At 44.6% G+C, this 13,192-nt stretch overlaps 1 protein-coding gene across 8 annotated transcripts in view; it reads left to right on the forward strand.

The window, feature by feature from the left end:
* Positions 1 to 13,192, forward strand: part of LOC135557756 (SAM and SH3 domain-containing protein 1-like) — a 321,252-nt gene that overhangs the window by 295,090 nt on the left and 12,970 nt on the right. For all 8 annotated transcript variants that reach the window (XM_064991329.1, XM_064991330.1, XM_064991334.1 and 5 more), the window contains 7 exons: positions 1,557 to 1,631; positions 1,760 to 1,903; positions 6,924 to 7,056; positions 8,005 to 8,174; positions 8,437 to 8,646; positions 10,453 to 10,603; positions 10,771 to 10,899. In XM_064991329.1, coding sequence (XP_064847401.1) covers positions 1,557 to 1,631; positions 1,760 to 1,903; positions 6,924 to 7,056; positions 8,005 to 8,174; positions 8,437 to 8,646; positions 10,453 to 10,603; positions 10,771 to 10,899 — 1,012 coding nt within the window. The remainder of the gene's footprint in view (positions 1 to 1,556; positions 1,632 to 1,759; positions 1,904 to 6,923; positions 7,057 to 8,004; positions 8,175 to 8,436; positions 8,647 to 10,452; positions 10,604 to 10,770; positions 10,900 to 13,192) is intronic.

Genomic DNA, 13,192 nt, shown 5'->3' on the forward strand with positions numbered 1-13,192 from the left:
TGGAAGTTTCAGTGGTGATAGTAGTAATCCTACTGAAAGAGAATTTAGATCGACACAGTGAAGTTAAACAGAGATATTCTGCAGCCTTGAAGAAGCCTGAATACTGGCTTGTCAATCATTGGATGTGGTTCTTCATCCATAGACATTTTTATTCATTCCTTCAGTTCTCTTTTTTTGGGTTTTTATCTTTTTGATCGTGCCTTCGTCGGCATGGTTACAGATGTAGTGGAATTTTCTTTCTCTTTTTTTTTCTTTTTTTTTTACTGTCACGTGGAAGATGGTTTTCTGAGTGCATGACCATTCCATTGAATATATCCACCAGCATCGCTCCATCTGTAGACTTCTTTTTGGATGCCTTCTCAATTGCTTCTCTTCGCCACACTTTGGAACTGTGGATATGGACACAATAGAGACGGGGGTCTCACACATACCATAAAACAAGTCATCTCAAGGATGAAACGAAACCTGAGACTGTTGTCGGAAACTGCTAGAGTAAATTAGGAATGCCCTGTAACAGGAAGAGCAGATTTAATTAGTAATGCATCAGTGCTTTTGCTTCTTAGTACAATTCTAACCCAAAGAGAGGCCTGGAGGTCAAAGCTAGTTCAATTATAAAACAACCTATCATTCTCCTCTGCAATAACTTCCTCATACTCTCATGGCTGGTTCTATCTTTATCAAATGGAGAGAGAATCTAGATAACCCCCTGCATATCCCTCAGTCTGATACATTATATTTTCTGTGAGAAGTTACCTCTCCTAACCTCCCCCCAATCCTCCCCTTTCTATAACCTAACCCAGTGTAAAGGTATTCATATCTCAATGTTTGTGTTTCCAGAGAACCTACCTTCGTAATTAAACCCAAGGGAGTGGTTGGTTTGGGCCATAGTTTGTTATATTTCAGTGTGACCACATCTAACCAAATTATTTCATTTAATTTCACTCTGTGCTTGCTTCCCATTAAAGTAACGTAAACCTGCAGAATAACAGTGACTCCCATTCAATTCTCCATGAATGATCAAACACCTCGTTTAAGTTTGATCACACAATAACTAATGTACATTATGTAATAAACAGAAATGCATTTCAGTTTCACATCACATCACTTCTGTTGCCCGTCCCATATGAGGCCATAACATGACATACACGTACAGCCAGACGGTAACTCTCACAAACCCATATATAACATACAGCCCTGAATCATCCTGCTGCCATTATGACTCCGCCAAGCATGAATCATTGTGATTTGACTCATACTGGGCATGGATAAGAGTTGATGTCATTTGAATAGATTCTAATTTATTTGAATTCTGTCTCGTTCAAAATCTTTCCTACCTCTCTCTCTTTCTCTCTCTCTGACTCTCTCTTTCTCTCTGACTCTCTCTCGCTCTCTCTGACTCTCTCTCTTTCTCTCTCTGACTCTCTCTCTGACTCTGACTCTCTCTCTCTCTCTCTCTGACTCTCTCTCTTTCTCTCTCTCTCTGACTCTCTCTCTGACTCTGACTCTCTCTCTCTCTCTGACTCTCTCTCTGGCTCTCCTTCCTCTCCTTTTAACAGAGGACATGTAGTTTTGGAGGGTTTGACCTGTCCAACAGGTCACTCCATGTGGTCAGTGCAGGCTCAGAGCACAATGTAAGTACTACCACATTACTGATGACTCAGGGTTGAGGGGGCGCAATGCTGAGAGAAGTAGACTCAAACACATTCTCTCTCTCTTTCTGTCTCTGTTTTCTCTTTCCACTCTCCCTCCTTCCTGTCAGAGTAAGGATCCAGAGGCTGTATACCGGGAGGTCGTCAAGTCTCCCAACACGTCTCGTATCTCTCTGGGGAAGAAAGTCAAGTCCGTCAAAGAGACCATGAGAAAACGCATGTCTAAGAAGTACAGCAGCTCACTGTCTGAACAGGTACACACATACACACATACACACATACACACATACACACAGACACACACACAGACACACACACACACACATACACACATACACACACACACACACACACACACACACACACACACACGGGCGGTCAAACCTATAATTCACGAAGAGTTCAAGTTTCATGGAATAAAAAGTCTTGATCCTAGTTTACTGAATTCTCCCCATTGTTGTTCTGCTCTCATTATGGGCTCTACATGTGTGCGTGTGTGTGCTTGTGTGTGTGTCTGGACATGTTTCTGTTGGTTACAAAGTAGACACCCAGCTCTCTCACGCACAAACAGATGTGCGACACACACATACACACAGTCAGACGTCACACACACGCAGCTGGGAATTTTTGGCGCTGTCCACACTCGGGTCTCAGCTTTCTCAGGCCCAGGATTGGACTCTAGGTGGAGGGTAGGGTGTGTTTAGGAGGGTCTGAGCTCATCCAGTGAGGCAAGCATCCCACAGGCCAGGCCAGAGCTCTAAGACATGGGGGCTTTGGCTCTGGGACTGTGTGTGTGTGTGTGTGTGTGTGTGTGTGTGTGTGTGTGTGTGTGTGTGTGTGTGTGTGTGTGTGTGTGTGTGTGTGTGTGTGTGTGTGTGTGTGTGTGTGTGTGTGTGTGTGTGTGTGTGGCATTCATACCATATTCACATTGTCAAATATCACAATACAATATGGGTTTTGGCCTGGTATCTAGGCTGTCAGAGGGTACACTAAGTAAGCCTTGGGAGTGGCACAATCTTTTGACTGCGCGCTGAAAACTTGTTCCCTCAGAGATAAACAGAAGAGATTTTTGGAACTTCAGTCCTTTGACCCAGAAAAGGTTGAATTAGTCATGAATGTGTTGCTTGGAAGGAGCGGGTAGGAGACTTGATGAGATCTAACTTTTTTTTGATGCTATTTTACATGCCACGCTGCCATCTAGTGGCTATGGTGAATTCTCCTTCAGTAAAACTACTGTTATGTTTCATTTTTAAAAATATTTTTTTCAACTTTATTTAACCAGGTTGGACAGTTGAGAACAAGTTCTCATTTATAACTGCGACCTGGCCAAGATAAAGCAAAGCAGTGCGACAAAAACAACAACACAGAGTTACACATAAACAAACATACAGTCATGATGTTCAAGTAGAGATACTGGGGTGCAAAAGAGCAAGAGGGTAAGTAATAATATGGGGATGAGGTAACTCTGTGTGCTGTTTACAGATTGGTTGTGTACAGGTACAGTGATCGGTAAGCTGCTCAGACAGCTGATGCTTAAAGTTAGATAGGGAGATATAAGTCTCCAGCTTCAGTGAAGGAGGCTTTGTTGCGAAATAGGAAGTTGATTCTAGATTTAATGTTGGATTGGAGATGCTTAATTAATGTGAGTCTGGAAGTAGAGTTTATAGTCTAACCAGACACCTAGGTATGTGTAGTTGTCCACATATTCTAGGTTACAACCGTCCAGCGTAGTGATGCTAGTCGGGCGGGAGGTTGCGGGCAGCAATCGTTTGAAGAGCATGCACTTAGTTTTACTAGCATTTAAGAGCAGTTGGAGGCCACGGAAGGAGTGTTGTATGGCATTGAAGCTCTTTTGGAGGTTTGTTAGCACAGTCTCCAAAGAAGGGCCAGATGTATACAGAATGGTGTCGTCTGTGTAGAGGTGGATCAGAGAATCACCAGCAGCAAGAGTGACATCATTGATATATACAGAGAAAAGAGTCGGCCCGAGAATTGAACCCTGTGGTACCCCCATAGAGACTGCCAGAGGTCCGGACAACAGGCCCTCCAATTTGAAACACTGAACTCCATCTGTGAAGTAGTTGGTGAACCAGGCAAGGAAGTCATTTGAGAAGCCAAGGCTACTGAGTCTGTCGATAAGAATGCTGTGATTGACAGAATCGAAAGCCTTGGCCAGGTCGATGAAGACGGCTGCACAGTACTGTCTTTTATCGATGGTGGTTATGATATCGCTTAGGACTTTGAGCGTGGCGGAGGTGTACCCATGTCCAGCTCGGGAAACCATTGCATAGTGGAGAAGGTACGGTGGGAATCGACATGGTCGGTGATCTGTTTATCAACTTGGCTTTCAAATATTTTAGAAAGGCAGGGCAGGATGGATATAGGTCTATAACAGTTTGGGTCTAGAGTGTCTCCCCCTTTGAAGAAGGGGATGACAGCGGCAGCTTTCCAATCTTTGGGGATCTCAGATGAAACAAAATAAGAAGTTGAATAGGCTAGCAATAGGGGTTGCAACAATTTTGGCGGATACATTTAGAAAGAGAGGGTCCAGATTGTCTAGCCCAGCTGATTTGTAGGGATACAGATTTTGCAGAACATTAGCTGTCTGGATTTGGGTGAAGGAGAAGCGAGGGGGTGGGCAAGTTGCCGCAGGGGGTGCTGAGATGTTGGCCAGGGTAAGGGTAGCCAGGTGGAAAGCATGGCCAGCCGTGGAAAAATGCTTCTTTAAATGATCGATTATCAAATCAAATCAAATTGTATTTGTCACATACACATGCTTAGCAGATGTTAATGCGAGTGTAGCGAAATGCTTGTGCTTCTAGTTCCGACAATGCAGTAATAACCAATGAGTAATCTAACCTAACAATTCCAAAACTACTGCCTTATACACACAAGTGTAAAGGGATAAAGAATATGTACAGTACATAAAGATATATGAATGAGTGATGGTACAGAACGGCATAGGCAAGATGCAGTAGATGGTATCGAGTACAGTATATACATATGAGATGAGTAATGTAGGGTATGTAAACAAATTGGCATAGTTTGAAGTGGCTAGTAATACATGTATTACATAAAGATGCAGTAGATGATATAGAGTACAGTATATACATTAACACTGCTTCAGCACACTTCGCAAACCCGGATGTCCTAGTCATGTCTGAATCCTGGCTTAGGAAGGCCACCAAAAATCCAGAAATTTCCATACCTAACTATAACATTTTCTGACAAGATAGAACTGCCAAAGGGGGCGAAGTTGCAATCTACTGCAGAAATAGGGAACTGTCACCACTGATAAATCTATGATAATCGACGGGACAGTAGTGGAGAGGGTAGTAAGTTTTAAGTTCCTCGGCGTACACATCACAGACAAACTGAATTGGTCCACCCACACAGACAGCGTCGTGAAGAAGGAGCAGCAGCGCCTCTTCAACCTCAGGAGGCTGAAGAAATTTGGCTTGTCACCAAAAGCACTCACAAACTTCTACAGATGCACAATCGAGAGCATCCTGTCGGGCTGAATCATCCCCTGGTACGGCAACTGCTCCGCCCACAACCGTAAGGCTCTCCAGAGGGTAGTGAGGTCTGCACAACGCATCACCGGGGGCAAACTACCTGCCCTCCAGGACACCTACACCACCCGATGTCACAGGAAGGCCATAAAAATCATCAAGGACAACAACCACCCGAGCCACTGCCTGTTCACCCCGCTATCATCCAGAAGGCGAGGTCAGTACAGGTGCATCAAAGTAGGGAGAAATCTCAAGGCCATCAGACTGGTAAACAGCCACCACTAACATTGAATGGCTGCTGCCAACACACTGACTCAACTCCAGCCACTTTAATAATGGAAATTGATGTAAAAATATCACTAGCCACTTTAAACAATGCTACTTAATATAATGTTTACATACCCTACATTACTCATCTCAACAAACTTAGGGAGGAGGCTTCTAATGTTAACATGCGTGAAACCAATGCTTTTCCGGTTACAGAAGTCAACAAATGAGAGCGCCTGGGGAATGGGAGTGATGCTGGGGGCTGCACGGGTTAACCTCTGCATCACCAGAGGAACAAATGAGGAGTAGGATAAGAGTATGGCTAAAGGTTAAAAGAACTGGACGTCTAGTGCGTTCAGAACAGAGTAAAAGGAGCAGGTTTCTGGGCGCAGAAGAATGGATTCAAGGCATAATGTACAGACAAGAGTATGGTAGGATGTGAGTACAGTGGAAATAAGCCTAGGCATTGAGTGACATTGAGAGCGGTTTTGTCTCTAGAGGCACCATTTAAGCCAGGTGCAGTCACCACCTTTGTGGGGTGTGTAACATAAGGACTAGCTAAGGCATATTGAGCAGGGCTGGAGGCTCTACAGTGAAATAAGATAAAAATTACTAACCAAAACCGCAATAGACAAGGCATATTTTGTCATTAGGGAGAGGCATGTGTAGCCAAGTGATCATAGGGTCCAGTGAGTAGCTAGGTGAGCTGGAGGCATGGCGATTCAGACAGCTAGCAGGCCGGGGATAGCAGCAGGCCAGCAGATGGGCCTCAGGGGAACCTCGCAACGAGACAGTCCTATGAAATCCCCTCGGACGGTTACATTGGTAGACCAGTCGTGATGGATTGGCGGGGCTCCGTGTCGGCAGCATAGGGTCCAGGCCAATTGGCAAAAGAGGTAATTGAAGCCCAGGGATTGCTTGATGGAATTTCTTCGGGTAGCCGTGAGAAGGGCCTAGTTCAAGGCTAACTCCAGGCTAACTGGTGCTTGCTTTAGGACAGAGATGTTAGATAGGAGTAGCCACTCGGATAGCTGCTAGCTAGCTGCGGTGATCCGCAGTAAAGGTTCAGAGTTTGCGATAGGATTCCGGAGATGTGGTAGAGAAGAGCAATCCGATATGCTCTGGGTAGATATTGCGCTGTGCAGGCTGGCAGGAGCTGCCTGGGCAGATGGGTTTGACCGCTAGCTTCTGAAGGGGATTCCGATTCAAAAGTGTAAAAATAGCAGATCCTTACCACATTGGGTGAGGCGGGTTGCAGGAGAATATGTTCAGTCCGTAGATGGAAAAATAATACACATATATACAAAGAAAAACATAATATACAAGGGACGGGACAAGACAATCAAAACAGACATCCCCACTGCTTCGCCATCTTGGAATATGTGACTGATACTGTTTCTCTCTCTCCAACTCTTTCTTAATCTCTCTCTCTCTCTCTCTCACCCCTCTGCTCTCCACTTCTACCTTTCTGTCCCACTCCCCTCCCACCCTCCAGTCGAGCCCAGATGGGACTCCCAGCTCCCCCCAGTCCCCTCAGCCAGACACAGACTCTCTGGAGAAACCCAAGCTAAAGGCTGGAGGATCAGTGGAGAGCCTCCGGAGCTCTCTCAGTGGACAAAGCTCCATGAGTAAGAACCCTGTGTGTGTGTGTGTGTGTGTGTGTGTGTGTGTGTGTGTGTGTGTGTGTGTGTGTGTGTGTGTGTGTGGGTGTGGGTGCGTGTGCGTGTGCGTGTGTGTGTGTGTGGTACAGTACACATTAAGACAGTCCACGAAGCGCGACACAAGGGGGCACTCTCATTACATCTCTCTGGCAACATTCTTATACAGACTTAACCCCTTATCAAGCCTGCTGTGTCAGCTAGTATACATCTCATCATCATTGTTATGATCTGAACTCCAAGTTATAGCTCCGTGTCACAACCACACCTACTCCCATTGGAGAGTTCAGAGATGACATGTGACATCATCTGGGCCTATCTGGTGAAAGCTTCTTCTCACGTTGTGACTGACCATATCTTACCCTGGCATGTGTTCAGACAATTTGCCTAGTTAAATAAGGTTAAAAAAAGATAGAAGTTGTCTGAACACATGTATAATTATTCTGTCTGTCTCTCGTGTCTTGAGGTTAGAGTTAGACTAAGGTCTGTGAGGGCTGGGTTGATGTTTGTTAGTTAGTTAATGAGAGAGAGTGTCCCTTGTTGACTGGTGTTGGCCTGGGCCCCTAGGGCCCGAGAGGCTGAGACACAAGCTAATTATTAAATAGGAAGGCTTTTCTCTCTGCTTCCTACACTCATCATTACAGATCAGACATCCAGAGAGACATCTATGGGTAGACAGCAGCACGTTATATACACACTGGCTACAAGTGATAGGCTGTTATTAATGTGTATTCACACATACTTTGGCTTTGTGTGAATAGATCAGTACATCTAACTCTCTCACTTAAAATAAATTGATGTTCACTTGCTCAGTTTCAAAACACTCAAATCACTTGAGTATTGAATACATCTATTTGGATGATATGAAATGTATATCTGTGGTTTGACCGTGTGTGGTCCTTGCATTGTGTGTTCCAGGTGGTCAGACGGTCAGCACCACAGACTCGTCAGCCAGTAACAGAGAGAGTGTTAAGTCTGAGGATGGAGATGACGAGGAGCCTCCCTACAGAGGGCCCTTCTGTGGCAGGGCGCGAGTACACACTGACTTCACCCCTAGCCCCTACGATTCCGATTCCCTCAAACTAAAGGTAACATACACTTACTCACCTCCACACGTATAAACACACAGTCCCTACGGTACTAACTCTCTCAAATGAAGGGCAACACACAGACACTTATTGACTCATAAACACAACCCTGAATTCATATACACCCTCAACACATCGTATTCACACACACACACACACACACACACACACACACACACACACACACACACACACACACACACACACTTGATGGCTGATAGTTTTAGCGTTTTCTCATGTGAATGTGTTTTGTGTCTTCCAGAAAGGGGATGTGATCGACATCATCAGTAAGCCACCCATGGGGACGTGGATGGGCCTGCTCAATAACAAGGTGGGCACCTTTAAGTTCATCTATGTGGACGTGCTGAGTGAGGAGGAGGAGAAGCCCAAGAGACCCGTGAGGAGAAGGAGGAAGGGCAGACCTCCCAAACCCACCTCTGTAGAAGAGCTGCTGGAACGCATCAACCTCAAGGTACACACTGGACACACACTCCTTTACACACCCGCACGTGGGGCGCACAAACACACATGCATTTGTTTAACACACTCACAAACATGCACACGAACACACATACACACAACTCTATACAAACCTCACACACCAATGCTAAGGTGTTCTGTACAAGGTGAATAGCAGTCCTGCAACTTCCCTCCTACAGTCAGAATCATATCCTAGCCATCTAAAAAAAACATCCTGCCTCTTCTGTCAACCACCCAGCCTCTTCTGTCAAACACCCAGCTTAGGCAGCTCAGCCACCCCAGGGAGAGAGCACCATGGGTGGGCTGTTTCTGGATGAGCCCAGCCTGATGAAGCTCTGACATGACAGATTACAGACTAGGCTATGTCCCTGGCTCTCCCCTACTCAAGGACATGAGTAACATAACGGTACATGATCATTGCCTGGGCAGAGCAGAGACTATATTACAGGGTTGAAGACCTCCCATAAGTCTACTACTATCCTACTATATACAGTACATGTGCATCAAGGTACACATGTCATCTCCGTCGTCACATACGTAGAGTGGGAGAGCAGACTAAACACACGACCTCCTAAACCCTCCATTAACAACTGGTGACCATGCGAAGACGTTATACTGAGACTGTTCCACCTTGTTCTGTTTCTGTTTCATGTCACGCTCTGGATAAATGAGTGTTTTTGGCAAGTATTTATTTAGATTTCTCTTTTGTTTATTTAAAAGGAGAACTAGGGAAAATGTTTTTGTCCAGATTTGGTTAGGGTACATTTACTGATGCAGGTTTACTGGTGATTAAATCAAGGATACAGTATGTACACCTTAAAGTGACAAGAAAAAGCTGACTAACAAAAGTAACAAGAGTAAGACGACGTAATAACCTTGCTGACTAATTGTACATAAAACAGAGCTCATTGTGGTCAGGGCGTTGCTAAAAACACAACGACAAAGTGGAGTGTGCTTCGGAGTAGCCATCTTTTTCATATTTTGATCTATGTTTAATCTTCCATTTCAACTTGATTGTAGGGGTGTCTTGTAGCAAATGTGCTTTTACCTTTAAATATGCTTTTACCTTCAAATATGCTAGGGTGTTACATGAAAGACGAAGATCCTTCAAATGAGAAGGTTGTGTAGAGTAGTGGTCTTTGGTTTCGCCTCATCCTTCTTTATCTTAGCAGAAATAGAGCTGAAAGTCCCTTTTAGCTAAGGACGGAAGTCTCTGTGGTTACAGTGGTGACACGCAGTCTGTGTGTATTCTACCCTTCAGATGTGTGGGTTGGACAAAACTTTAGACTGAACCAGTTTCCACAATCTCCTTGTTGAAAGGGCTGAGATGGTAACTTTAGCTGTGCCTGTTCCGAAACACACAGAGGGTGTAGTGTGATATTTTAGACCGTGATTTCTGGTGTCCTCCCACCAAGAGATAACACCACAGGGTGTAATGACTAGCTTTGTGCTCTTGTTAAATTGTGTGTGTATCCTCCTTGTCGCCTGTGGTGAAAGGTGTGGTAGAGAATTTCCTCTACCTCATCCCTCTCTTTCCCACCCTTCCCAACTCTTCCCTCCTTTTCTGGAGCCACATTGGTCAATTTCTTTTACCTCATTGTGTATGTTTTTGCAAGATTAACATTTTGCCCATGTCTTTGAAAACTGGTGCTAGGCCATTTGATCTGTTTAGCTTATAACAGTTACAGTCACGCAAGGGGTAGGAAAAAAACTATCTGGAATCAGTTGTAAAAGAACATGAGATAACCAGAGCCTCTTCTCTCCCCTCCCCTCTTCTTTCTCATCGCCTCTCCTCCAGGAGCACATGCCTACCTTCTTGTTTAACGGTTATGAGGACCTGGACACCTTCAAGCTGCTGGAGGGGGAGGATCTAGATGAGCTCAACATCAAAGACCCTCAACACAGAGCTGTGCTGCTCACCGCTGTGGAGCTACTGCAAGAGTATGACAGTGAGTACACACACACATGAACTCACATGCACACGCACGCACACACTCACACAAACCTTTCGCTCTGTCTGTTTGACTGCATTGTCTCTATGATTCCTACACTACATTGTTGTGTAAGTTTCTGTATATCTGACTATATGGTTTCTGTGTATTGTGTGTGTCTGTAGGCAGCAGCGACCCTGAGCGGAGCGGCCTGTCAGGCTCTCAGGAGAAACTGCTATCAGAGGGCCACATCCTGGTGGGCGACTCACCACGTGACTCCGGCTGCTATGAGAGCAATGAGAACCTGGAGAATGGTAATGACTAGCCTAGCATAGCTTTCCGATGGGATTAGCCTGGTGTTAGCCTAGCCTGGGCCTAGTCTAGCACTACAGTGACTGTGGCTCCTATGATTCCTCTTCCACCTACTCTGCCATGCTATGCTTCTGCATTCTAACATGAACCATCCGTCATCACTCTCCTTTGGACCAAGGCCAGCCAATCAAACCTCCACTCTTTATCCGCCATGTCTGTCTCCTAGCTCCACCCACTTCACACCCCCACTCACCTCCGCCCCACCTACCTGAGTAGTTTATTTTTCTCATTGTCACTCCACTTTCTCTTTCCACTGCTCTCTCCATCTCCAGGCTGTCTCTTCACACCCCCACTCACCTCCACCCCACCTAGCTGCGTAGTGTCGTAGTGAGGGGAGTGATGCATCCCCCATCTCGTTTTTTCTGTTTCTTTTTCTCATTGTCACTCCACTTTCTCTTTCCACTGCTCTCTCCATCTCCAGGCTGTCTCTGTCTTCACTGCAGAAGCCCTATCCTAGGGGACAAGACTCTGACCCCCAGGCCTAGATCACTAGTCTACCCTACAATGAGGCCCTATGTACAAAGGGAACAACACCCCACATCTCAAATGCACCCAACTACTCTGGTCAACTCAATTCCAGTGCTGATGTTCCTCCCATCTCACAATGGTCAGAAAACCCCTACTCCTCATCCTCCGCCCAAGGAGGTTGAGTGGTTGCTGGGAGACCAGTCCGATTATGACACGATGAGAGAGTGTTTCTTTTGAAAGGTGTTATTGTAAAAGCGGAGATCTTGTAAAGTATTAAGTCACTGCCCAATAACTGACTGTAGTATGGTTCTGTAGGTGGTGCGGGAGTGGACCACTCTGCTTCCATTAGCCTAGTGCTGGCTCAATCTCTGTTCTACCTGCCATTTCAAGTCACTTAAAAAAATGTGTTTATTTTCAATAATGACCATGTTACACAATGATCGTATGTGCCTAAACAAGCCCCAAAAATCTTGGATTAAAATGTTGTTGTTTTTTGTTATGATAGTGGATATATATAAAAAAGCCTATTTTCTAATTATGGAAGTGTATTTCAGATCTATATTTGTGAGAACGTTTAGTGTAAAGTTATAACTCCTTAAAAAGACTTGTTTTGCTTTCCGCCTAAAGTTGAGATCTTCAATCTTAACTCAAACCTTTGCTTGAATCATTGACTTCTCTGTCTATGTTTTCTCTCTGTTCTGTTCTATGTGTGTGTGTCATAACTGTTCTAAAAGATGTGCAATCCACTACAGTAGGAATTTGTGTTGTGGAATAAACCACTTCTTTGATTGAAGTTACTTTGGCCTGCTTGCTTCATTTCATGTCTCCTCCTTCTTTCTTCGTGTCTCTTTTTTCTCCATCTCAGTCGTTAACACTCCTCATTAGCTGCATAACATTTAGTGTACATTCTGCATTTTAATTTTGTTTTGTTTTAATTAATAAACTCTTCTTTCACTGTGCCTTTACTCAGTCGCTATGATAATCCAATCTGCATTATTCTGCCTCATAAATTCTCTACTACAGCCATACAGATGTAGGATCTTAATTTGATCAACCTGTTGCAGGAAAATTTCCTGCAATCCAGGACATTTTAAACTTGTCGTGGTTTAAAATGTACTGGGAAGTTTGCCATTTTGTAATTTCTATTCATTTCCACAAAATGTATCCTACAAAAATGTCCATCAATTATAATCCACATAATAATTCACATTTTCTGTTGACGCGGGATTATTTTTCTGCTGTAGCAAACTGACTCAAATTAAGATTTTACATCTGTACCTGTCTTAACCATCCTCTTGCATGCATTAGGACTTTATATATACAGTACCAATCAAAAGTTTGGACATGTCACGTTGTATAGTGATCGGAGACAGGCGCAGTAGCCACCCTTTGCCTTGATGATAGCTTTGCACACTCATGGCATTCTCATATAAAATATATTTTGATTTGTTTAACACTTTAACACTACCCTCTGTAGTGTCATGTGATCGAAGGCCAAGCAGTTGCCATACCAGGCAGTGATGAACCAGTCAGGAAGCTCTCGTTGGATGCAGCTCGATGCAGCTGTAGAACTTTTTGAGGATCTGGGGAGCCATGCCAAATCTTTTCAGTCTCCTGAGAGGGAATAGGCGTTGTCGTGCCCTCTTCACGACGGTCTTGGTATGTTTGGACCATGATAGTTTGCTGCTGATGTGGACACCAAGGAACTTGAAGCTCTCAACCTGCTCCACTACAGTCCTGGTAATCTGTCTGGCCCTGCGGCCTTGT

Source organism: Oncorhynchus masou, chromosome 16 (assembly GCF_036934945.1).
Source record: "Oncorhynchus masou masou isolate Uvic2021 chromosome 16, UVic_Omas_1.1, whole genome shotgun sequence".
NCBI classification, from domain to species: Eukaryota; Metazoa; Chordata; class Actinopteri; order Salmoniformes; family Salmonidae; genus Oncorhynchus; species Oncorhynchus masou.